Source organism: Petaurus breviceps, unplaced genomic scaffold, assembly GCF_028583685.1.
Source record: "Petaurus breviceps papuanus isolate PSGF00001 unplaced genomic scaffold, PetGlider_PUasm1.0 220, whole genome shotgun sequence".
Lineage (NCBI taxonomy): Eukaryota > Metazoa > Chordata > Mammalia > Diprotodontia > Petauridae > Petaurus > Petaurus breviceps.
This window is the reverse complement of record NW_027185876.1, coordinates 23101696-23126737: the sequence shown is the minus strand read 5'-3', so window position 1 is coordinate 23126737 and position 25042 is coordinate 23101696. Positions and strand designations below refer to the sequence as shown.

The 25042-nt window shown below is 39.1% G+C and overlaps 2 protein-coding genes across 7 annotated transcripts in view; one reads left to right on the top strand and one right to left on the bottom strand.

Moving 5' to 3' along the window:
• The window catches only part of SCYL3 (SCY1 like pseudokinase 3), a 34894-nt gene extending 20469 nt beyond the window's left edge, over positions 1–14425 (top strand). For 3 of the 4 annotated variants that reach the window (XM_069094749.1, XM_069094750.1, XM_069094748.1), the window contains exons 3-13: positions 573–758; positions 2857–2970; positions 4409–4465; positions 5399–5501; positions 6589–6700; positions 7412–7489; positions 7967–8106; positions 9215–9402; positions 10846–11017; positions 12480–13168; positions 13998–14425. In XM_069094749.1, coding sequence (XP_068950850.1) covers positions 573–758; positions 2857–2970; positions 4409–4465; positions 5399–5501; positions 6589–6700; positions 7412–7489; positions 7967–8106; positions 9215–9402; positions 10846–11017; positions 12480–13168; positions 13998–14063 — 1905 coding nt within the window. In that variant the 3' untranslated portion in view covers positions 14064–14425. The remainder of the gene's footprint in view (positions 1–572; positions 759–2856; positions 2971–4408; positions 4466–5398; positions 5502–6588; positions 6701–7411; positions 7490–7966; positions 8107–9214; positions 9403–10845; positions 11018–12479; positions 13169–13997) is intronic. The other variant, XM_069094752.1, reaches the window with a different exon arrangement.
• Positions 13701–25042, bottom strand: part of FIRRM (FIGNL1 interacting regulator of recombination and mitosis) — a 72743-nt gene continuing 61401 nt past the window's right edge. For all 3 annotated transcript variants that reach the window (XM_069094745.1, XM_069094746.1, XM_069094747.1), the window contains 5 exons: positions 21878–21982; positions 20059–20139; positions 16854–16976; positions 14804–14989; positions 13701–14011 (listed from right to left, as the gene is read on the bottom strand). In XM_069094745.1, the coding sequence (XP_068950846.1) occupies positions 13979–14011; positions 14804–14989; positions 16854–16976; positions 20059–20139; positions 21878–21982 (528 nt within the window). In that variant the 3' untranslated portion in view covers positions 13701–13978. The remainder of the gene's footprint in view (positions 14012–14803; positions 14990–16853; positions 16977–20058; positions 20140–21877; positions 21983–25042) is intronic.

The window sequence follows — 25042 nt, the reverse complement described above, 5'->3', positions numbered from 1 at the left end:
AGTAAGCATTGGAGGCAGGATTTAAACCCAGATCTTCTTACTTTAGAACCAGTGCTTTTTCCATTGTACCATTTCTTGAGGTTATGCAACAACCATGTAATGGAGAGCTAAGACTATTTGTTGTTGTTTTTCAGTCGTGTCAGATTCTTTGTGACCCTATTTGGGGTTTTCTTGGCAGAGACACTGGAGTGGGTTTGCCATTTTCATTTCACAAATGAGGAAACTGAGGCAAACAGGGTTAAGTGACTTGCCCAGGGTCACACAGTATCCGAGGCTAGATATGAACTCAGAAAGATGAGTCTTCTTGACTCTAGGCTCAGTCAGTGCTCTATTCACTGTGCTATACCTAAGTGTCCAACGTAGACTAACCAAGAAGCATACAGCACTTTATGCCTGTCCACAAAACTGTGTGTACATCAAAATCCAAGACTCTTGATTGACAGTATTTTATTCACCTGATCCCTTCTGAATCATCTGATTATACTGACTCCAATCTGTAATGGCAGAATGCTCTGCCAATGAATTGAACTTAAAGTTTATAATCATCTCTCACCCCCTTTTGTCTCTTAAAGCACTTGAAGACCCTGCGCCATCCCTGCTTGCTGCGCTTCCTGTCTTGCACTGTGGACACCAGTGGCATTCACCTGGTCACTGAAAGAGTGCAGCCTCTCTCTGTAGCTCTGGAAACGCTGTCTGCTGCAGAGCTTTGTGCTGGCATCTACGATATATTGCTGGCTCTCATTTTCCTTCATGACAGAGTGAGTATTTGAGCACCCATGAAGTTAGCAAAGCCCAAGCCTTCTGAGAAATGGTATGATATGCTATTAATAGAGCTCTCCCAGGATGCTCTCTGGGTCATTGTTTTTAGAATGACAGTAGTTTCATGTATTTTACAGACAGGAGCTTTTATTTAAAAATGCCTATAATGGGACACTGCTTTCTGACGTGCTTTAAGAGAATGGCTGGCCATCAGGCACATTCCCACCAACCTGGTCAGAGTCAATTAAGTAGCAATCTTGTGGGACCATAGATTTAGAGTTGGGCAGAGACTTTAAGGGCCATTTAGTTTGCCTCTGATTTTACAGATAAGAAAATGAATTGGTAGCTCACCCCAAGGTCACACAGGTAGGGAGTTGAACCCTTTGGCTCCAAATCCAGAGCTCTTTGCATGGCCTCATGCTGCCTCACTTATAATTTCAAATGGCTTGATGCTTTTTTCAGTGATTACTATTAAAGGGACTCTGCGAAAGTGCTTCTGCTACTTGGTTGTATTTGGTTTGTCCTCAGCAGTCTTGTAACACAAAGTTCTTGACAGTTCCTTGCAGTTTTAGACATTATTAGGAATCAAGTTTTTTAGAGCCAGGACAGGGTCCCCTTGTTTTAGTTGCCAGTGAGCAAATTGAGCCAGAGACGTTACATGACATGCCAGTCGGTATCACAGGTCACAAATGGCAAAAAGTGGACAGGAGGCACATCTACATGCATCAGACTCTTTCTGACATAGGCATAACTTTCCCAGCTGTTACTGATTTGCAGTAACACCAGAATACATTTGTAGCCAAGTCCCCAGCTTAGTCATAACATGCAGCTGAAATGCATCACTGCTGATAGTGTTTCCCAGGATACTGTCTTTAGCATTGTGCCTTGCAGAGCAAGTCATGACATAAAGCAGATCATTCATTGACCTAACTTTCTCTACTGCCAATCAGAGCCAGGGCTTTCCTATAATGTCACATCAGGCTTTGGGTGTACAAGCATATTTGCTTGTATGTGTTTAAGGAGTTTATGTAATAATAGGTTGTTAATGGTCCAGTGGGTGGAATTATTTTTAAGTGCTGTTATACCTACTTGAGAGCAGCTGGGTGGTGCAGTGCTGGGCCTGGATTCAAGAAGATTCATCTTCCTGAGATCAGATCTGGCCTCAGACACTTAATAGCTGTATGATACTGGGCAAGTCACTTAACCCTATTTGTCTCAGCTTCCTCATCTGTATGACAAGCCATTCCAGTGTCGTTGCAAAAAACCCCCAAATGGGGTCACAAAGAATCAGACCCAACTGAAAACAACTGAATAACAACAAAAACATGTCTGCTGGAATAATTCTGAGTTTTTAAAATGAATATACTGGCCTTGTAATATGTTCTTATGTCACTTATCAGTCTATTTGACTTTATTGTTCCTACAATCCTTTAATCCAGTCTTTATCAAACCACTCTGGTAAATATTTCTGGTGGCCCTTATTATTTCATCTTTCCTGAGGCTTTTGCTCTTTTTTTTCTCTCTGTTGGCCAAGGTCTGTGCTTAGGTGAGAAGGAATAGAAATGGAAAAAAATCATGAAATGAAAAGCTTTAGAAGAACAGAATTTTTCTTTGAATGAATTCAATAATAAACATTGTCTGTGGTGGCATACAAATAAGCAGTAACCATATTCTTGGCTCTCCTGACAATTATATACATCTGCGTATGGTTAGAGAAAATCCCAGTAGTTAGACTGTCTATCCAGAGACTCATCTTGCCACCAAGAACATTTTTCCTTTCTTCTTTAGTCAGGTTATGCAGACGTCCAGTTTGACCTCTTGAGGCCACATCATTGCAGTAGTAAAAGGGCAACTTACTGCTTTTTTAAAAAAATGTAACAATTTTTAATTGGGTTCAGTGTCATCACTAGTGGCTCTGTAACCTTCACTCAGTGCAGTCATATGACTGACTTCTACCCTTACAGTAAATGGAGATAGGCCCATTTCAGAATTTATCAGCCTGGAAGGCTCCTTTTGTGATTCTGTTTTCTTTACCATTTGGATCTTTCTTTGCAAAATGGCTATTTCAGTCTCCCATCCTCATGTGCTTTCTTTTAGGGAAACCTAACGCACAACAATGTCTGTTTGTCATCTGTGTTTGTAAGTGAGGATGGGCACTGGAAGCTAGGAGGAATGGAAACAGTCTGTAAAGTCTCTGAAGCCACGCCAGAGGTAAGAGCCAAAGAAGAGACTGAGAAGAGGAGGCTTCTGGTTGTTCCAGGGTTTTGTACAATTTGTTTTTGTAGTAACAATGATATGCTTTCATGGTCTAATTTCCATCCATTGTCTTTCCTTTGGAATCATCAAGTACCTGTACCCTTAAGAGGCAGATTTTTTTTACCCCAACCAACCCTTCTTTACCATAGAAGATGCTATCATTTTAGATTTAGGAAGGATTTTAAAGATAACTTAGTCCACCTGAGAGCCTGAGGGGGTAACCAGTGACCTGCCCAAGGCCACAGAATTGAAATCTGATTCTTAGCTAGGACTCTTCCAGCAGAACATGTGCTTCCATCTTTTGAGGGCAACAGCTTTACCCTGGTTCCTCTGGCTATTGGCTCTATGCCTTCAGTCTCCTCTTCCCTTCCAATTTATTCTGCACACTGTTACCAGACTAATCTTCCTGAAGCAGTTTTCTCTGCTGCCAGTTCCTACTCTGTAGGATCGTCTTAGAGTATCCAGTCTAAATTTCTGTAGCTTTCAGGCCCCTCCTGAATGGGCTGTACTCCCACCTGTCCAACCCTGTTGCCATCCAGCATTGCAGCCCTGGCTCTGCACACAGGTCGGTCTATTTTTCAGAACTGTGCTTATTCCCGCATCCGTGCCTTTCCTTGTGTCTTCCCTCTCTGGAATGCTCTCTTTTCTTTCTGCTTGCCTAACCTCAACCTCCAGAACTAATTGTAGGCCTGCTTCCTCCAGGGTGGCATTAGCCTGCACCCCCTTCTCTTCTCAGAGCACCTCTTGCACTCACATTACAACTCCACAGTTTCATGTATACTGGTTGTTTCTCCCAGGTAGATAGTGACCTTCAGATGAATATACAGCCATGACTTAAACTCTCTTTATATACTCTTTCAGGGCCTAGCTTGGTACTAGGAATATCAAAGATACAGAGTAAACTAGGAATATCAAAGATACAGAGTAAATTATTAATTTATTAATGAAAGCTTATTGGTAGCCTAGCTTTATGCTATAAATATCCTTTTACTGTTTTTACTGTGATAAGGGTAGGATAGGCATAATATTCTAACTTAATTATGGGAGAGATGCAGAGAACTTCAACAGCATATACGTTCCATTTTTGCCTTTGTCTCCTTAGCATAGTACTTGGCATATGGGGGCACATAATAAATATTTGATTCATCTCCCAACCTTGTTTTGCTGTACTTGGTTACCTGTGAGTACCAAAGGATGAGCTGAATAAGGACACAACTTTCTGTTGTGTCTTCAGCCAGTTTTAATTTGGGTAGTTATGGAAGTTGTTGAAGACTGGTCATGCTTCTTGTTTTTTTCATTGCTTTATCCATGTTTTTTAGCTTAAGAGCAGGTCACCATACATGTCCCTGAGCATTTAAAATATTGACCCAGACCTTTTCGTTTTTCCTCTCAGTTTCTGAGAAACATTCAGTCATTGAGAGACCAGGCATCTATCCCTCCTGAAGAAAAGGTATGTTTGACATATTAGGATTAATGGAGGGGTCTATTTAGTTAAAAATAACAATAGCAACAAAAACATTTCATACTTCTTACTTCACTTTAATTGGGTTGTTGCTGCCTTTTTTCTCTTGCCTTCTCTTGGCTTTTGGGGCCAACAGATGAAGAGAAAGGGGCTAAGATTTCTTTCCCACTGCCTATAAATTTAAAAGACCTTGGAGTTGGCTGATTGTTGAATCAAGCCCCATGGACAGTATAACAAAAGACCACAAATTAGGAAACTTTTTCCAGACCACTAACTACTTGGCTTTCCCCAATTACTCATCTACCTAAATGGGCTTGTTTTTTAGGGACTAATTGCAGATGTATGTGAATAATTGTCATGCTTCCTCTAAGAGGAATGTTTACCTATAAGCTTTCTGAAAAGCTCCTGCATGCCAGCTCCTTCTTGTATTTGCCCAGCACCTAACAGTAGTCCTCAGCATAGAGCAGACACTTAATGAATACTTGGTGTTTTTTGTTTTTTTTAAAGCAACTTGCTCAGGGTTACACGGCCAGGTGTTTCTGGGTGGGTGGTAAGTATCTAAGCCCAGATTCGATCCCAGGCCATGCTGACTCTGGGGCTGGTGCTCTTACTCACTGTGCCACCTGGCCACCTGAATACTTGTTAATACTAAGTTTTAAAGCAAATAGTTTTTATGCTGAACTTTCCTATGTAAAGCTTACAGAAGCCCCCACACCCAAGAACATATATAAGGTGTTATGTAAGCAATTTAAGCCCAATCCTTTAACTGATTCTAGCTAGTTTTGAAATAAATCAGACTGGTTCTAACAGAATTTAAAGCAATGTTCTTTTATAATCAGTAGTGAAGGTACTACAGCAAAAATTTCGTGTCTGATTCATACAAAGCAGACATCCTGGCTTGAGGATCTCTAATACTTTCAGTCTGCAGAATTCAGAACTTTGCCGAAGACAAATGGACATGCCCGAGATGCCTATTCATTTGGAATAATGGTGGAAAATTTGCTCACAATCTTAAGTGAACAAGGTGAGTTGTGTGATTATATTATCGTTTCCACAAAAAAGGTAGGTAGTAACACTATTCTTTGTGGATTTCCAATGGGAGTCTGATCTGTGGTCATCATAAGAATGTTTTAATCTAAAGTATAACCCTTTTGGAGTAGAAATTACTAGCATTTTTGATAGTGGAAACCATAGGTTTCCTTATTTTCCATACTAGTAACTAGGAAGTATGAACCATGACAAACAAGCTGCTAATACCGTGAGTGGCTCATACAGTTTGGGGTAGAAATACCCAAAACCTAGTCATGGATTAATACTCAGAACCAACCAGTAAGTGATATTATTAGAGTATGTGAGGTAGAAACTTACCCTTAAAAAAAAATTTTGTAGACCAGGATGAAATGATGAAATTTTGATTTCTTTCCAAATCCTTTTGATTTCTTCCAGCTGTATCTTGCCACTGGTTTCCCTTTTTCTTCCCCTTTCCATCCTTTAGCTTCAGTGATAAAAGGTCATTGTATTTTCTTCTGTCGTTCCTAGCCTATCATTGTACACTTTAGGGATCTCTGAAGCATCTTCCCTGGCCTGCAACTATGTACCACCTCTGCTATTGTTGGTCTGTTTTGTCAGTCTCTTCACTGACCTGGGCTTTGTACAAATGGTCACTCCTCCTGCTAATAAATAGCAGTGCTTAGGGGCAGCCAGGTGGCTCGGTGAGTAAGAGCACCGGCCCCAGAGTCAGGATGACTTGGGATCAAATGTGGGCTCAGATGCTCAGCACCACACCCAGAAAAAAACTGGCCGTGTAACCTTGAGCAAGTTACTTAACCCCAATTGCTTAAAAAAAAAAATAGATAGCAGTGCTTCCCAGTGTTGCAGGTATCCTTACCTAATACCTGTAAATCATGGCATCCCAACCGTTCAGGGTTTTTGACAGTTTTCAAGCTCCCCAACTCTTTCGTCTTCTACCTTTTTGTATGTAACTGATAGCTATCTAGCACAAAGTCAAGACTTTGGGCTTTTGCCACTCATCAGCCTTCAGCTACAGAGGGATCTGTCTGCATAGGGCGGGGGAGATGGGAATGGAAACTAACTGTGGCTCTGAATTTCAGTTTCAGCGGATAGTCTGTCAGGCTTTCAGCAAACCTTGCGCTCAATGCTCTTGAACCCTGATCCTGAGGGTCGGCCAGCACTCTGTACCTTACTGTCTCATGACTTCTTTAGGTGAGGAAACCTAATTCTACTTGTTGATTGCCTCCTTCCATTGATACAGTTTATGTGATTGGTTTGGAGATCATTAAACACACAGGCTCAAAATATAATCCTCTGTTAGCAGAGGTCATTAGGGAGCAATGAAAGGGAAAACAGAGCTCCTACCCAGTTCATTCTACAAAATTGAGGGTATGGCGATTTTAGATATCTTTAACTTAGCAGGTAATACTTTTCTGAGGGGCTGAACTTAAAAAATGCAGGCTGCTTCTCTGGGGTCTCCAATTATGAAGGTGGCAGGTCCAGAGATAATTGCGAATGAAAAGAAATGTAATTAATTTGTATCTGTAAAGTGCCTTTCACGTGTTTATCTGACCCTCTGCAACAACCCTGTGAGGCAGGCAGGGCAGGTGTTAGGATTATCCCGTTTTCCAAATAATAAAAAATGAAGTTCAGAGAAATTTAAATCATTAGCTCAAGGTCACAGTGGTAAAAAACAGTTGGAACTTTGAATCCAGAAAGTCCTGGCTTTTCTTTCAGTTTCCTTTGTGTTCATCTTTGGTGGGGCTTTTCTTCAGCTCCCTGAATACTGGAGGCCCCCAAACTAGACTGTAAAGATTACCCGAGAGACAGATATTGAAACTGAGCGTTGGTGGTTTCTATTGGGCACTGCTCCCCTACTGCCACTCTCAATATAACCTTTCCCTTTTCCTTTTTGGTGTGTAGAAATGATTTCCTAGAAGTTGTGAATTTCCTGAAGAGTTTAACATTAAAGAGTGAAGAAGAAAAAACTGAATTTTTCAAGTAAGTAAAAGGAATTAAGATGTTAAAATCCTTAAATCATGTGAGACCAGTGGTATTTGGGATGAGGTGTTCTGGGACGTGGGTTATCTGTTATACCTTAAGCCAGTACTTTAATTATATTCAGTTTTGTTGGACTTGTAAAAAAATGTTATAGCTTAATCTAGTCAGATTTGAGGAAGTTTTTTTTTTTTTTTTTTACTAGTAAGTAGGTAATTAACCAATTAAGGAGAATAGGTAACAGTTATATTTCCTGTTTCATTTCTGGACTTAAGTGCTTATAAATGCTAATCTCATGCTTTGCCTATAGCAGGCATATTTGTTTTTTAATATAAAGTCCTTGGGAATCAAAACATTGCTCTTCTACAGCTCATTTTCACAGATGGCATCGGGTAGAAGGAGGCCATTTTTAGGTGAAAGCCTAAGTGAACAGATGAAATGTCACCAACTCTTTCTCAAGTCTCTTCTTTTGGTCTGTAGATTTCTGCTTGATAGAGTCAGCGGCTTGTCGGAGGAACTGATAGCTTCCAGGCTGGTCCCTCTACTGCTTAACCAACTGGTGTTTGCAGAACCAGTAGCTGTCAAGAGTTTCCTTCCACACTTGCTTGGTCCCAAGAAAGGTGAATATTTTAAGCATTCTCGACAGCTACAAATTTGGGTGATTTTGACTCTATAGTTGAGATTTTTCCATGACACTATAATTTATCTTGGACTCACAAGGAAGTTGATAATTAGTCTCAGTTCTTGTATTATTGATGAAAAGTTAATGTCACCTCCAAGTGCCTTAGTTTTCCCTGCCAATGATACGAAGATATATTTTTTAATGTGGAGTGAAATTTGGCATAAGGCAAATTCTTTTTTTCTATTAATTACACAAGTACCAAACTGTTGTAGTCTCATTAACAGAATGGATACAATAGTGTCATCTCATTGACAAAGGAAAAAAAACTAAGGCATTTAGAGGTGACAATAATTTTTCATCAATAGTACAACAAAATGAGCTAATTATCGTGAACTTCTGACTTGTGAGTTCAAGATACAACAGTCATGCCCAGCTCAGAGAGCTACATTGTGGTAAGAGAACAGCAAAGAAATTTCAAGTGTAAAAATTGGTACCGTTTTAAAGTTGATTTCATAAGATGAATAATGGTCAAATTGTAATATCCGGATATTTTAACAATAATGGCTAAAACTATTTTCATTTTTTAAGCAGCTTGATAAAGATAGACCCTATTACATGCCAATTTTAGAGCCAGTGACTGTTTTCCCCATGTTATTCTGTAATGATTGGATACTTGTTAAAATTATCCCCAAGAGGGGAAAGGGTTGGCCTTGGCAAGGAGAAAGGCCATCATCTTACATCTTCTTCAGAGATGAAAGGATAATGGGGGATGACAGTACAGGGTTTTTGAGAGTTAGGAAAGAAGAGGGTACTCATGAAACACTCATTGTTATTCTGAGCTTGCACCTTCTGAGGCATTCTGTGACAATCTAGACATGAGCCATATAAAGTGGAGGCAAAACAAGCCAAAGAACTATGATTTGGGAGGCAGCTTCCAAAGTTTAGACTGTCGTGTGTGTTACAGAAAAGTCCAGATTATCTCAGGTAAGAATTTGGATTGTCCTTTGTAGTTGACTTTATTTGTATAGTTATGACAAGCTCAGTGTCTACTTTTTATTAAAATGGGATGTTTTCCCATTTGTACCATTCACCATTTCTTAAAATAGATAAACAGGGAGAAAAACGGACAGGCTGTTTGCTTTCACAAGCTCTGTTTCAAACCCGAGTGATCCCTGTGCTTCTAAAGCTGTTTGAAGTTCATGAAGAACATGTCCGGATGGTGCTTCTGTCTCACATAGATGCCTATGCAAAGTACTTCACCCAGGAGCAGCTGAAGAAAGTCATCTTGCCACAGGTTGGAATGAAATCTCCAGGACTTGCAGTAGTAGGAAACCACTGAAAGCGGCGTACTAGTATGCGAGTTAAATGTAATCTAGTCTAATGCAGTTTGGGGTGTCCTTAGAGAAAAGGGAAGAAACTGGGACTGGAAAGTCTGAATCTCACCTCTGCTATCCAAACTTAAGATGAATTTTAAAATCCGCAACTCTAATTTTGATCTGCATAGGAAAAATATCAGTTTTTCATGGGATGTGCTTTAGGCTAAACCTTTATTTTCAAAGTGTTTCACAGAAATGCTTTATTAAGATTCTAGGTTAGTACATAGTTGTAAACCAAGACTTAAAAGGAAAAAGAGATTGAGAAAGGGGAAGCCCTTAGAAATGAAATGAATTCTGATGGTATAGCTGTGAAGAGAGAAAAGGAGTTTTGGTAAATTTTAAGTTCAGTTTGACACAGCAATCAAAGAGTTAATGATATTGGAATATAGCATGAGGGACAGCTTCCAGGAATAAAGAGAAGCTAGTCCCTTTCATGCTAGCTTGTTTCCTTTAATGAAATAACATGTTCAGTTCTGGGAACCAAATCATAGGAAGAATGCTAAAAATAAGCTGGAATATCTAGAAGAGGCCCAAGCTGTTGGATAGTCACAACCTTGTGTGAAGAGTGGTTCAAGGGACTGGGAAACCCCAGAGGAAAGATTCAGGGTTCAAGAGAGTTCTACCAGTTATGTGAAGAATTGACTTGGAAGAGGGTTAAGACTTGTTTTGCTGGGGTGGCTAGGTGGCGCAGTGAATACAGCACTGGCCCTGGAGTCAGGAGGACCCGAGTTCAAATCCGGCCTCAGACACTTTACTAGCCATGTGACCTTGGGCAAGTCACTTAATCCCAATTGCCCCTCCAAAAAGCAAAAAAATAAAAAAAGGTTTTGTTGGGCCTTAGTGGGCAGACAGAACTAAGCGGGAAGTGAGCATTTCAGGGGACAGTTTTAGGATATGTCAGGATAGATTTGCTAATATAGATTGGGCAGCCTCAGGAGGTCAAGGGTTCTGCCTCTCTGGCTAGTTTACATAGAACTAGAAAGCTGCTTAGGTCCTTTCCAGTCCTGTAATTCTTTGAAGAGGGAGGCATCAGAAAAAAGATCATTGCAAATTCTCCCATCTTCAGATGGATTAGAAACAGTGGAATGCAGGGGCCAAAAATCTGATGAAGGGGCACCAGCCCTGAAGTCAAGAGGACCTGAGTTCAAATCCGGCCTCAGACATTTGACATTTAATTTGCTGTGTGACCTTGGGCAAGTCACCAATTGCCTTGCCCCCTCGAAAAAAAGATTAAAAAAATCTGACGAAGGGAAAGAATGAATTCTGGAGAAATGAGGAAGAGAACCATTGCAGTCCTTTTCCTTTTGTTTGTGTGTACATAAAAACACTTTTTAAACATTAACATTTGGATTCTGCCCTAGGTTTTGCTGGGCCTACGTGATACCAGTGATTCCATTGTAGCCATAACCCTTCACAGCCTGGCTGTGCTGGTTTCTCTACTTGGACCAGAGGTGGTCGTGGGAGGAGAAAGAACCAAGATATTCAAACGCACAGCCCCAAGTTTTACAAAAACAGCTGGTGTTTCTCCAGAAGGTAAATAGCACTCCTGGTATAGCCTTCAGAAAGGAACTCCTTGGTGTCAACTGAATATGGTCCAAGTGAAAACTTAATACTTTAAAGGACAATCATTATCTTTTGCCCTGAAATGAAAGGGGGTTTGGGGATGATAAGAGATACTTGAGGTAACTCACCAGTATCTGTCAAAAGCCTATTCTTTCTGCCATTGTTCACTTGAACTGTCCACCTCCTATATAGGGGGAAATACACTAGTCTATTCTGAGTGTGGAAGTACACAGTTGGGGGGGTGTAAGACCATTCCTGATGCCTTAGACAATTTATGTAATTTCTCAATGAAGTTCAGTTTCCCTCCTCTGTGAAAGGGAAGTGACACTGCTTGTGGTATTGGACATATTTCATTAGACTGGGGCTTTTCTGGAAATCCTAGGAATGAGCAGAAAGACATCTGTTAATGTGACAAGCATAATAGATGTTAGCTGTCATTTGTCAGGATTCCTTCCTTACTGAAGGAGCAAAGAAGTACAAGGTTCTTTCATTGACCAGGATTACTTTTAGAAGTCCTGACTATATTGCTCTAAATTTTTAGGCTTATAATAATAGTCAAGAGGTAACACTCTACAAAAGTATACAGGTTTTTAATTTATGGGCTATACCTTTTAAAAACAGTGTAGTTTGCGATTTCTGCCTGTATTACCAATTTTTAATTGAGTATTTAGGTGTTTAGAAATGGAAGCCACCTATATGATAAGATTCATTTAAAGGCTTAGGATTTTATTTCTGTTTGCTACCCTTCAGAAAAGAGCCACCAGAGTATCTTTACTGAATGACCTTGGTGTCTGGCTTACTACCTTTTTCCCCCTGCACTCTTTGTCTGGTGATAAGAGAATTCACAAGCTAGTTTGTAGGTAACTTTATTTTTTATAGCTATTTAATAGCATCTAGGCAAGAAAAGAAGAGCATCCTAATTGCTCTGTTATTAGACAGTTTTCTTTCTTTCCCAAAGGTATAAGGGACATCCATAAAGCCATTTCCCTATAATATGCAAAGAGAAAAGATCTGTATTACTTTATAGGATGCTCTTGGATTGGATATTTTTTTTATTGTGCTCTTTCATTAGAACACAGAATTTAGAATTGGAAGGGACTTTGGAGCTCCAAATCCCTCACTTTACAGGTGAGGAAACTATAGAGGGTAACTTAGTCATAGTCACATAGGTAATATGAAGTAAAGCTGGAATTTGAACCCGTAATTGTGCTGTGCTCCTTATAATTACATTAATGCTGCCTCTCCTTTTTCCAAGCAGCCTGATCCATGGCAGCTTCTTCAGCTGCAGCACTGAGGATCTGTTGCCAAAACAGCTCCAAACATCAGATGTGAACTACTCTTAGACTTCTATTCCTTATAAAGTAACCTTTGACCCACAATCTCATTTAAGCCCAAACCTGGGTTTATGTTTATAATTGTATTTCTCCCACAGGTGAAGAGGCTCCTCAGTCCATTCAGCTCCCCATGAATGGAGTTCCACCAGTGAAAAGTGCTTCAGGGGATGGTACAGACTTTACCTCAAATTCTAAAAAATCCGGAGAGGAATGGCCAGACTGGAGTGAGCCTGAGGAGCCCTCTGAGAACCAGATGGTCGGCATACAGATATGGCCTGTAGAATCATGTGATAATCCTAGGCCTCAACTTACAAATTTAAATTTGACTCTGGAGGAGGCTTGGGATAATTTTGAGCCTACTGATCCTAAAGCATCTTCAGGGAATGGCCTCAGTGCAGCCAGGCCCAATACTGCAAGACCGCAGAAGCAAGATCCTGTTGTCCTTCCTTTAGACAAAGAGGAGACCAAGACTCTAAAACTGAACCCACCCCCAAAGGCTGACCCCGGGGGAAACTGGGACGATTTAAAACAAATGAAATTGCCACAAGAAAGGTCTCTTAAAGCTCCATCTGAATTTGGTTTAGGAGAAGAATATACTATTCAGGTGAAAAGAAAACCAGTCCAAGATCCTGAGTTGGACTGGTTTGCTGATATGATCCCAGAAATCAAGCCTTCAGAAGCTCTTCTAATCTTACCTGAACTGAGGACAGAGAGGAGAGTTCCCAAAGATGATATCTCACCTATGCTGCAATTTTCATCAAAATTTGCCGCAACTGAAGCTACTGAGGTGAGGATTGTTGATTCTTAATCATAGGATGCTGGAAGGAAATTCTCTAATAATTTTACTAAAATGAGCTGTACTCACTTTACTGGTCCAGGCTTCTCACACCAGGTGTGTCCATTCATTAACTGATTTAAACCAACTTTGCTATGAGATAGAATCACTACTTTGAGCTAAGCAGATGGAAGTTTGCTTTTTATATTAATGGAGAAAATAAATTGAATTTAGGAATGAAAGAAGATTGAGTAATCGGCATGTTATGATCCAGTCAGCAACCATAATGCAATAATTTTTATACATATCCTGAAATAAATTTCATTATGAACATTTTTTATAGAGTTTCTGAGAACTTCTTGTTCATTCTTCCTCTGTAGGAGCTCAAGCCAGTCTGCTTTGGTATCCATAAGTATTTGCATGAAAAGACACTCACTGAATGACAGTTAACTTTTTTACAGATCAAGTGGTCAAAGAGAATAAAATGGGCTTTATTAATCTTGATTTATCCTAGGCCAGGAGAGAACTAAATAAATAGATATGCTTTTATCGTCAGTGAGTTTAGAATTACAGCTCAGTAATCAATGTGCTTGAGATAAGCTGATCAGAAAGTAAAACCAGTTTGTAAAATTAAAAGTTTACATACCTCGTAGTTTTTTCAGGTTTTAGTGGTATTATTAAACTTGGAAAGAGACAAAGGTTTCAGAGTTCCAGTCCTAGCTGATAAGGGTTATCCGGTTTTATAAAATGCCAAGCTATGTTTTGGCTCCAAAATATAAGAGTCAAGTGTGGCCCATTCAGTTCTTCTTAAAGTACTTTATTTCACATGTTCTTGTTGCAGGGAGAAGCAGAAGGCTGGGGAGAAGAAGAGGAATTAAATTGGGAAGAAGATGATAGTAGCTGGTGACAACTAGCGTGATGCGGACTTCAGAAATATTTTCTATATTGGTTTTACAAATTATTACCTCGACAGCAGGCACCTAACAGAAAAGTCACGATGATCCCAACAAAGCCTATTTTTCCTGTACCAGGAAGCTTTTTTCCCAGTTTGTGCCAACTGCTGTGGAGTAACCAAGACCTATGCTAAAAGCAATGGGTGGAAATAAAGTTCACACCACTGGATTCCAGGAGAAAGGACCTAGTGTATCTGAGGCAAGATTCTGTGAAGAACAAGTGGCTGTGGAAAGTAAAGGTTGTATTTTTTATTTTTCCAGGACAATTCTAGAAAACCGAAGATAATAAATACAAAAATTTTAGTTTCTAACTTAATTTCGTGCCATTTTTTTTCTATAGCCAAAAGAATAAGTCCCACTGTTAATGGCTCACTTAGAGCTTGGATGAAATATTTCAGAGAATTGGGTGATACATATATATATATATATATATACATACACACACACACACACACACACACACATATATGTACGGCTATATGATGAGGTGCTATGTGAACCTGGCCCTTTTGTCAATTGTTCCAAAAGACACCAAAGTAGTTCTTAATAAGAACATCACTTCTATTCTCTAAACATGACCAATAAAAATTATTTTCAAGTCTATGCTCAACTGCTTGTTATAAAACAGACAGATACATTATAAATATAATCAAGATAATACTCATTTTACATGATCTTAATGGTAAAGTCCTACCTGTGCACAACTTCTTAATGCATTTATCTTTGTTTGTAGCTCCTCTAGTTTCACTGTTAGCCAGTCAGGGGCAGGAGATCTTTGTAGCAGTAACTGGACTGCTTCTAAGGCCCCTTCTGCTGTTTGCAATGTTGACCTATACTCCTCTTCCAGGGGAAACTCTTGCCGTATTTTCTTGGCACAGGGCTGTGAATGAGGATTATTATATCTGTTCATTTTTAGAATGCAGCTTCGTTTTAAGTCAAAACAAGTCTTGCCTTTGACAAACACTGGCTAAGTGACCCAAGGCAAGTAAGTTACAGAGAAGGTACTAACCTGCCTTGGTAGAGGGAATTCCCTAATCCCAAATGAAATCACAGGTCCAGTCCTTCCTTACTCCTATCCTAAATGCTTTTACCATTACAACAAAAATGTCATAGCCACTGCCCTACTTCTCTCAAGCCATAAATGGTAAAATCAGTGAAGTTAGCAAGCATTTATTAAACACTATGGGCCAGGCACTATCCTGTCCTCAAGGAACTCACATTCTAATAAGGGAAATATGCAAGTTCTATATAGCAGAAGGCTCAGAGGTAGGGAGTGTCTGAAGAGCAAGTAGTCCAGTATTACCAAGAGTATGGAGGGCTTTAAAAGCCTAAGAGCAGTGTGTTGATCCTGAAGATAACAGGGAGCTCTTACTGAGTAAGACAGAGAGGTGGTTAGCCCTACACTTTAGGAAAATCATTTTGGCAGCTGAATGGAAACAGGAGAACTCATTAAAGCCTAGAAAGGAGAAAATATCCAGGAAATGGGGCTTAATAGTATCTGTGGTTGCACTGAGGTCAGGAATGATGAAGACTGGAAAAAAGGCCATTACAGTTGGCAATTAAGAGCAGCAACTTGGAGGCAGGTTTGGAGAATTCATTGTAAGATCTGACCCTGAGCCAATCCCATTGCTTTATAGTGGCACATCATTTTTAACCATTGGATGATTCTATTTTCTTTTTTTTTTTAAGGCATTTTTATTTTTTTGCTTTTTGGAGGGCAATTGGGGTTAAGTAACTTGCCCAAGGTTACTCGGCTAGTTTTTTGCGTGTGGGTGTTAAGTGTCTGAGGCTGTAACCGAACTCGGGTCCTCCTGACTCCAGGCCGGCACTTCACTCACTCGCCTACTAGCCGCCCCAGATGATTCTATTTTCAATAGTCTTACTCACCAGACTTGGCTCTAAATATCCATAATTTTTTTTAAAAAGTATTAAAATTTAATTCATAAGGGGCGGCTAGGTGGCGCAGTGAATAGAGCATGGGCCCTGGAATCAGGAAGACCTGAGTTCACATCCAACCTCAGACACAACACAAAACTAGCCATGTGACCTTGGGCAAGTCACTTAACCCCAATTGCCCTCCAAAAAGCAAAAATAAAAATAAAGAAAAAACAATTTAATTCATAAAAGCTGTACTCTAATCTGGGACAGTGAAACAGAAGCAATACTACAGCTGGTTTGGTCATTTATGTATACATATGTAAGTTAAGCAGCATCACCATAAGATACTACACAGTTAATCTTTGAAAGCCAAAGAAATAAGCTGTTTAAATTTTTCCTATTAAAAACATTTTTCCAAAGATTGTAAAAAGTTTTAATTAGAAAAATGGTAGACTAATAATGAAAACAATATGTAAAAAATTATTTGCTGCAGTATGGGGAAATTTCATGTTCTCGTATGAAGTACCATGATTCAACTTTTTAGTGCTTGATGGTTAAGGAAGTATGATAAAAAGGCTCCAATGTTATAAATACAGGAGTGTTTTATAGCTCTCATTAAAACAAAATCAGACTAAGGAGCCTAAACTGCTAAGTCACGCTTAAGAATCTCTTCTTGGCTGCTGAGCTGTACAAAAAGACTCCACGTGAAGAGTGGTGAGTGCCACGCTTGTGAAATGATCTGTGTGTGGCTTGTGGAATGTATTCGATAATATTATTGTTTAGCTCCATTAGTGGTACTTAATGCTCATTGTTCATAATTTTTACATCTTCTGACCAATGAAAAGTTTGAATGAAGAAGCACATACCTGTAAAGTTGACAAACATCTTTCTCTTTCAACCTTTACTTTAACAAAGTGTCCATTTAAGACTTGCTTTTCCTGCTTAATCCGGTCCACTCTGGCACATGCTGTTTCATCTGCCAGTCTAGTCTGTGAGAAAGACCCCAAAAACCCAACATAAGCACATATAAACTATTTTAGTAACCATTCAATATAAGAGTCAAACAATAAAGATACAATTTTAATATACAATCACACGTTTGGATGTAAGAAAAGTAAGTACATTATCCCAGGTGCCTGGTGCAAGTACACAGCAAGTACTTCATATCACCAACTCAGGGATGTAGGGGGGTTTCAAGTTTAAGGAAAAAGGGGTTGAAATAGATGAACTCTGAATTCCCTTCCAACCTTGGAAGGTTGATTTGATTATGTATTGTCTATGATTGTATAAGACCTTGTGAGATGGAACTCAAAGCTAAAAAAAAGTTTAAGAAGATCAGAGAAAGCAGATGGGGTAGAAGACTACACTATGTCAAAAACAGAAACATGGCTATCCATGACTCTACAAAAGCAGCATCCATCTCCTTTGCTCCCTCCTAGATCAGAGCCTCATCAGCTCTGTGCCTCCCATAGTCTAACTGCTCTCCTTGTTTCCAGTCTCTCCCTCTCTAGTCCATCCTCCATAGAGCTCCACAGCCACTCACCGGGGCTCTAAGATAAATTCCCATTTGGCACTTAAAATTCTTCATGAGATGCCTCTAGTCCATATTTTTAGACTCATGTGCTATTACTTCCCATCACACACTTCATATTTTAGGCAGATGGACCTGCTTGCTGTTTTTTGTACAAGATAGTCCATCCATGTCTCAATGCTTTCATAGATTCCTTGATAGCAAGGACAGGAATCTGAGCGTTGTCAAACCTGTCATTTTAATGTCAAGGTAGAAGGTAGGGTTGTTAAGTGGAAGAGGACTCAAGCCTGTCCTGTTCCACATCCCTAATGGCCACAGTCAGTGTTCAGGGGAACATATTTTGACTCAATCTGAGGAAAAACTTTGTACATGTTAAGAACTGTTTAGAAATGGAATAGGCTGCCTTGTAAGGGCACTTAATGTCTTTAAGCAGTGGCTGGATGACCATTTGTTAGAGCAAAAGACATTATTAGACTGGTGTTTTCTTAAAGGTTGGACTGGATGATTTTGAGGTCCTTCCTAGTACTGAGTTTCAACATTCTTTAAATTTTAGGAAAGCAGATGTCTACAAGTTCAGAACAACTGTGAAGGTGTCAAATTGAAATTTTGAAAACTTAGCTGTAAAGAATGCTGAAGAGGAAGAAAAGGAGGAAGCATCTAAGGAGACTGTGGGTCTTACGGAAAGGTCACCAATGAGCTGAAATGAAAACTTTATGTACAAAAGAAGGGGCATACATAACAAAGGTATATACAAAAGAAAGGTAGAGGATGGGTAAAAATAGTATCAGGAAGATTAAAGCCTGGGTTGAATTTAGATTTGTAAAAAATTATAAGGATAAAAAAAAATATTAGGCATATGTGAACCCAGAAGAATACAGAAGAGATGGGGGGGGGTGTTTTGGGCATGTCATGTATGATAACAGATTGTCAAGAGAAATGGAAACATCAGATATTCCATAAATACACACTAAATGATTTTCAAAAAGCTATATTAAGAAAATGTACAGACTATTAAATGCAATTTATATAATTCCTCTTGCGAGGAAAAAAAGCAGACTACTATAGTATTACAAAGGAAAAGAACTAGGCAGAAGTTACGTTTAGGACACAAGTGAAAAAGGATTATTTTCTTGTACCTATTCAAAGATTCATGCTTATACACATTGTGGTGGTATAATAGAACTTAAGAATATGTCTTTAAACAAAAAAATTTTCAGGACACCCAACTACAAATTACATGAAATCCATTTTTTCACTGCACTTAGCTTCAAAATAGAATTGGTCTCTCATTATTCAATTCAATAAATAATTTACTAAGTATCTATTATGTACAAGACACTGCTAGGCATAGGGGATACACAGACAAAAATGAAACTAACCTTGCCTTTAAAGGGGCTTACATGTTCCTAAGGAGGAAAAAAACCTCTATATAGAAAAATATTATTACAAGGGAATATAACTATAGGAAGGAAAGAAGATTAACAGCTGGGTGGGAGAAAACATGGCAAAGATCAAGGAAAGCTTCACTGGGAAAACAGTACTTCCCTGAACTGACCTGAGCCTAGAAAAATGAAAGAGGACAGCTTTTGTCGAACACCCAGAATCCCCATTGTGAATGCTGAGTGTATGAAGGAGAGTGTGAAATAAGCCTTCGGAAGACTATATTGAAAGCTGAGTGGAGAACTGATTGGAAAGGAAAGAAATTGGCAGAGGAGAGACTGACTATAAGGCTATTACAATAGTTTGGGCAGGAAGCAATAAGACCTGAACCAAGACAGTGGTCATGAAAGTGAAAAGAAGCTGAAAGATAGAAAAGACATTGTGGAAGCATTATTGACAAAGTCTGGCAGCTGATTGGATTATGGGGGTGGGAGAGAGAAGAGTTATAGATCATGACATATAGTTAAAATTAGAAACTGGGATAAAGGAGAGAAATATGGAGTAGAGGAGATTTTAATGAGTAAACTAAGGAGTCCCATTTAAAATATTTATGAGAAATATAGACAGAGTGTTCCACCAGGCAATTGGAAATGCAAGAATGGAGAGAACTCAGTAAAGAGATTAGAGTTGGACACACAGGGATGAGAGTCAACTGATTGACATTAAGATAACTGGAAGCCCATCCTAGCAGGCACTCAATTTTGTAACCTTAGTATCATCCCCCTACATCCCTCACATCCAATGAGCTGCCTTGCTGAAAGAACAAATAATACTGGAGAAAGAGACCACAGATAAGCTATCTTCCAGAAATTATAAAATAATTATGAACATAAGAAAATGGAACAAATATAAGAAGTAATCTAGAATAAGGAAGAGTCTAATAATATTTGGGGATTTCAAAGAAAAATAACTCTAAGTTTTTGTTTTCTTTTATAGTGTCCCATAAAATAGAATACGAAGTGATAAGCAGGCACACATTATACAAAACAAATTTAACTAAAAGGAAATCTTTAAACTATTACATCTATAATATTTCACATAAAGTTTATATAAAAGTAAACACAGAATAAACCTATATTTTGGCTCTATAAGTAAAATACCTTCTCTAGAAAGCATATAACTTTGTTCTTAGTTTCTTCAGAATTAAGACACTGTGGAACTATATCTTCATGGTTTGTTCCCTGTTGATAAATATTTCAAACAAGTTATCAGTACTCTTTTCATTGTATTACAACAAATCATAAGAAATAGTGTAGAGTAACAGATAAAAAGGTAGTCAGGAAGCCCTGGGTTCAAGTCCTGTCTCTAAAGGACACCAGTGTTGTCCTATTATATAGGAATGTTTGCCTAACAGAATTAATTGGAGAAATAAAAACACATTGGGGAAGTAATGTTACAGAGGTCACTTAGCTCTTTAAAAAATGCTATAAACCAAATAAGGAGACTGACACAGGACCATTAACACTACTGGGGTCGCATTCAATCGGTGATTCAGGTAATTGTTCAAATGTAACAGAAAGGATTTGTAATCTTATGGTGGCTTTGGTTATAAAAATGTTTTAATGATATAATTTTGAAAATACTTTTGTTGGGGGGACATTTTATCTGAAAAGGTCTTGCAATGGTGCAGTAACCCTGTTCCTATAAATGTCTTTCCTTTTTTCTTATATATTGCATATGACTTTATCTAAGCTATTTGACATCAGAAACTCTGCTGCCTTTGCTTAGCACCTAGCAAGGCCCCTTATACACAGGAAGGAACTAAAAAATGTTCACTGAACTAATGTCTTTCTCACTCTTTAATTTCTCTTCTTTCATTCAAACAACACTTATTAAGTTTTCTTGTGTGCAATGTTGATGCTATAAGGTTTCTTTTTTTTTTTTTTTGAGAGGGGAAGGTAGGACAATTGGGGTTAAATGACTTACCCAAGGTCACACGGCTAGTTTTTTGTGTGTGCATGTTAAGTGTCTGAGGCCAGGTTTGAACTCAGGTCCTCCTGACTCCAGGGCAGGTGCTGTATTCATTGCATGCACCACCTAGCTGTCCTGATGCTATAAGGTTTATAAAGACACCAACACCTTTGGTTTCAAGGAATTTCTTCTGTTCCTTTTTAACTCCCTTTTGTGAAATAAATGTATTATTTGATGCATATACTGAATAATTTTATATTGCACAACCTTTCAACTAAATGGCATCTCATCAACTAAGCTGCTGTTTTACTTGCATGTGGTCTTTAATGTGTGTCAGAAGTTCTGTAGAATTCAGGCTCTCTATTCCTGCACTGAGTCGCTAGGGGGTGCCATAGTGCACAGAGTATTGGGCTTGGAATCTGGAAGACTTTTCTTCCTAAGTTCAAATCCAGCCTCAGATAATTACTAGCCGTGGGACGCTGGGCAAGTCACTTAACCCTGTTTGCCTCAGTTTCCTCATCTGTAAAATAAGCTGGAGAAGGAAATGGCAAACCAGATCAGAATCTTTGTCAAGAAAGCCTCAAATGGGATCACAAAGAGTTGGACACAACTGAAATGACTGAACAACATCCCAGTATTAAATGAAAAATGGATGGTCTTAAAGCCTGGGAAAATTGTTTTTCTTCTTAAAGGGATGAAGTTGCTATCGGCTAATCATACTCACACCTCTGGTAGCCTTTATAGTCAAATGTGTTTATATGCAAAGAAGGCTTATAATCTCGCTGTGGAAAAATATTTATCTCAGGAAGTAAACCAGACCTAACCAATGTCTTTGGTCTAATTAGGGCTATGCTCTAAATGAAGGACAGAAACTGGTACTGCTAAGGTTCACGTACAACTCAGCAGTTACTGAAGACAGAAAGTTCTTATACAATATAGTAGTTATTTATTGGCTTAATAAAAAAAAATGTTAGCGAACTAATTCAATTAGACCAGTCTTATACTTACTTCTGCAAAGTCTGTAAATGCCTCCAAGGTATGCTGTTCTATCAGCCAATTCTTATCAGTCAGCAGCAAGGTAAAAACAGAAGGCAGACTAGGTAAAACTTTTTCCTGCAAGAAGAAGAGATTATTGCACAGAGGGAAAAACACCCCTTAGTTAATGTAAGATCAACAATGAATTATGTTTTATTATTTTTATTTTCAAAAGACATGGAAGACCAGAGTAAACTGCAACATTTTCAAACGAGAGATTCATAAGCAGCAGAGTAAAGGATGTTATCAAAGAAACGTATGAGGGAAAAAGATGAACTGGTCATGTGGTAAGACAATGTGTACCACTGGTTTTCTTTTAATGTCTAGCGAAATCAAGGAAGGTCCTCAGCTCATTTTGGTAGACTCCCAATAATCAACTTACAGGTAGGCAAGGCTAAAAGTTGTATAGGATGGCCAGGCAATGAAGCCTTGTGATTGGAATCTCCAGAGGGAACACCACACATTGACGAAATAAGGCATCCATGTAAACATGTAATCAATTATACTTTATAAGCTTAATTTTTATGTTGGTTAAAAATATTAATTTTTTTTTACAAATATTCTATAATTCAATTTTCTCACTATTCCAAACTTTTAACATAAACAACTAGTAACCCAGAATCATAGTGAATTTTGTGCCTTGATGAATTTTTACAATTCACTAGAATCAAATATATGGACAGCTATGCATAGATATACATAAATACAAACTTTGGAATCTTTTAAATTCTGGCCTTGAGGACTAATGGGTATCTTAAATCAAATAAACGTGAAATTAGGTCAAAACAAAGTGAGAAAAAGATTTTCATCCAATATGGACGCTGTCTGTTTCATCTCTAAGGACCTACAAAAAAACTGGTTGTCAAAGGCACCAGTGTCTACCCAGTCACCCAGGTTTGCAAATGGATGTTTTCCTTGATTCCTTACTCTTTCTACCCATATACATTCTAGTGCTGAGTCCTGTAATTTTTTACCTTCATAACCGCTCTTGTATATGCCCCTTTCTCTCTTCTGAAACCATCACCAGCTTGGTGAAGGCCCTCACCATCTGCCTGGACAACTCCCATTGCTTTGGGGTTGGTGTCCTGCCCTAAGTTTCTCTCCACTACAGTCCATCTTCCAAACTCAGCTCTCAAACTGGTCTTTCTAAAGCCCTGATCACCCTTCCATTCAATCAACTCCAGTGACTCTGTTACCTCCAGGTTTAAATATACAAACCTTTGGCTTCTAAAGCCCTTCATAACTGGGTATCTTCCTACTTTCCATTCTCCTTATGTCTCACATCCCTTCAAGAACTCAGTGATACAGTGACATTGGCCTTCCTTCTGTTTTTTTTTTTTTTTTCCACAAGACACCCCATCTCCTAAGAAACATTTTCACAGGTCTGGAATTCCATACCTAGAATTCTCTCCCTCCTCATCTCTGCCTTCTGGCTTCTTTCAAGTCCCAGGTAAAATCCAATCTTCTACAAGAAGGCTTTCCCACTCCTCATAAATACTAGGGCCTTCTCTTTGTGCTGATCTCTAATTTATCCTGCACCTAACTTGATTTGTACATAGTTGCTGACATGCTGTCCTCATTAACCTGTAAGCTCCTTGCTCTCTTTGCAGCTCTAGTGTTTCGCACAATATATGGAATATACAAGGCACTTGATAAATACTTGTTCATTTGATATAACGTTATATTTTAGAAAAAGAAATTTACTCTACTCCACTAAATGATTCTTTTACATCCAAAAATACATTTATCCAAAAGCCCAGAATATGCTAGGGTCCTGGAAGTTGTCAGCAGACACGGTTAAATTATTCATTCTTTTAGATACATTCTGCACTAAGAAAATAACTGTTAACCTTTCACTTCTTTCCTAGGACATCACCGTTGCACTGACTGAACACTCTTGCCTTCCCCATCTTGACCTTTTGATGAACTAATTCAACTTTACACTGTCCACTTTTCTTGACTCCCTTGTCCTTTTAACCTACTGCCTATCCTGCCATCCTAAGCCTTGGCCTTACATTACTCCCATAATCTGTTGCCTTTGATCTTACTCTCTCCTGTACAATAATATTGGGGAAAAAATTATAAAACCTTGCTGACTGACCCACTACAACTTAATGTCACACAATCTCCAACTGGGACCTCACTGGTGTAAGGCAATCCTTTTTTTTGGGGAGGGGGGCTTTTTTTTGGAGGGGGAAAGGCAGGGCAATTGGGGTTAAGTGACTTGCCCAAGGTCACACGGCTAGTTTTTGTGTTTAAGTGTCTGAGGCTGGATTTGAACTCAGGTCCTTCTGACTCCAGGGCCGATGCTCTGTTCATTGTGCCACCTAGCCGCCCCTGTAAGGCAATACTTGTATACCTCCCTATGTAACTGACTATTCCACCAACAATGTCTTTTTCAAGCCTGCTTATCCCTCCTCAGATCTTATGTGGCTTCCCCTACCTCCACTGTCATATTTGACTGAAAACAGGCCATTCATTGAGGACTCCCTCTCCTTTCCTTCCCTCATCTCATATGACTCACATACCTTGTGCCACATCTCATCCTTCACCTATGTATGACATGAAGAAGCGGCCCTTCTTGACAAGGCAAACCTCTCTATAGGCAAAGGGAATTCTATCCCCTCTTCTCCAACCACCTGCTCCTAGCATCAATCCCACTCTCTCAACAATCTTCAATCTCTCCCTGGCTACATCCCTACTGCCTACAAATAGCTAGGATGCAGTTGGTGGTGCAATGGATAGATCACTGGACCTGGGAGTCAGACCTGAGTTTAAACCAGCCCCAAATACTTATAGTCTATGTAACTCTCAGAAAATCACTTAACTTCTCTGTCTCAGTTTTCTCATCTGTGAAATGAGAATAGAAGCACCTACCTCCCAAGTTTATTGTGAGGTTCAAATAATATAATTTATTTATATAGTTTTGCTTTTTTGGAGGGGGAAGGCAGGGCAACTGCGGTCAAGTGACTTGCCTAAGGTCACATGGCTAGTAAGTGTTAAGTGTTGGAGGCTGGATTTGAACTCAGGTCCTCCTAACTCCAGGGCTGGTGCTCTATTCACTGCGCCACCTAGCTGCCCCCAAAATAAGATAATTTTAAAAAGTGCTTTGCTAACTTTAAAGTGTCATGAAAATGC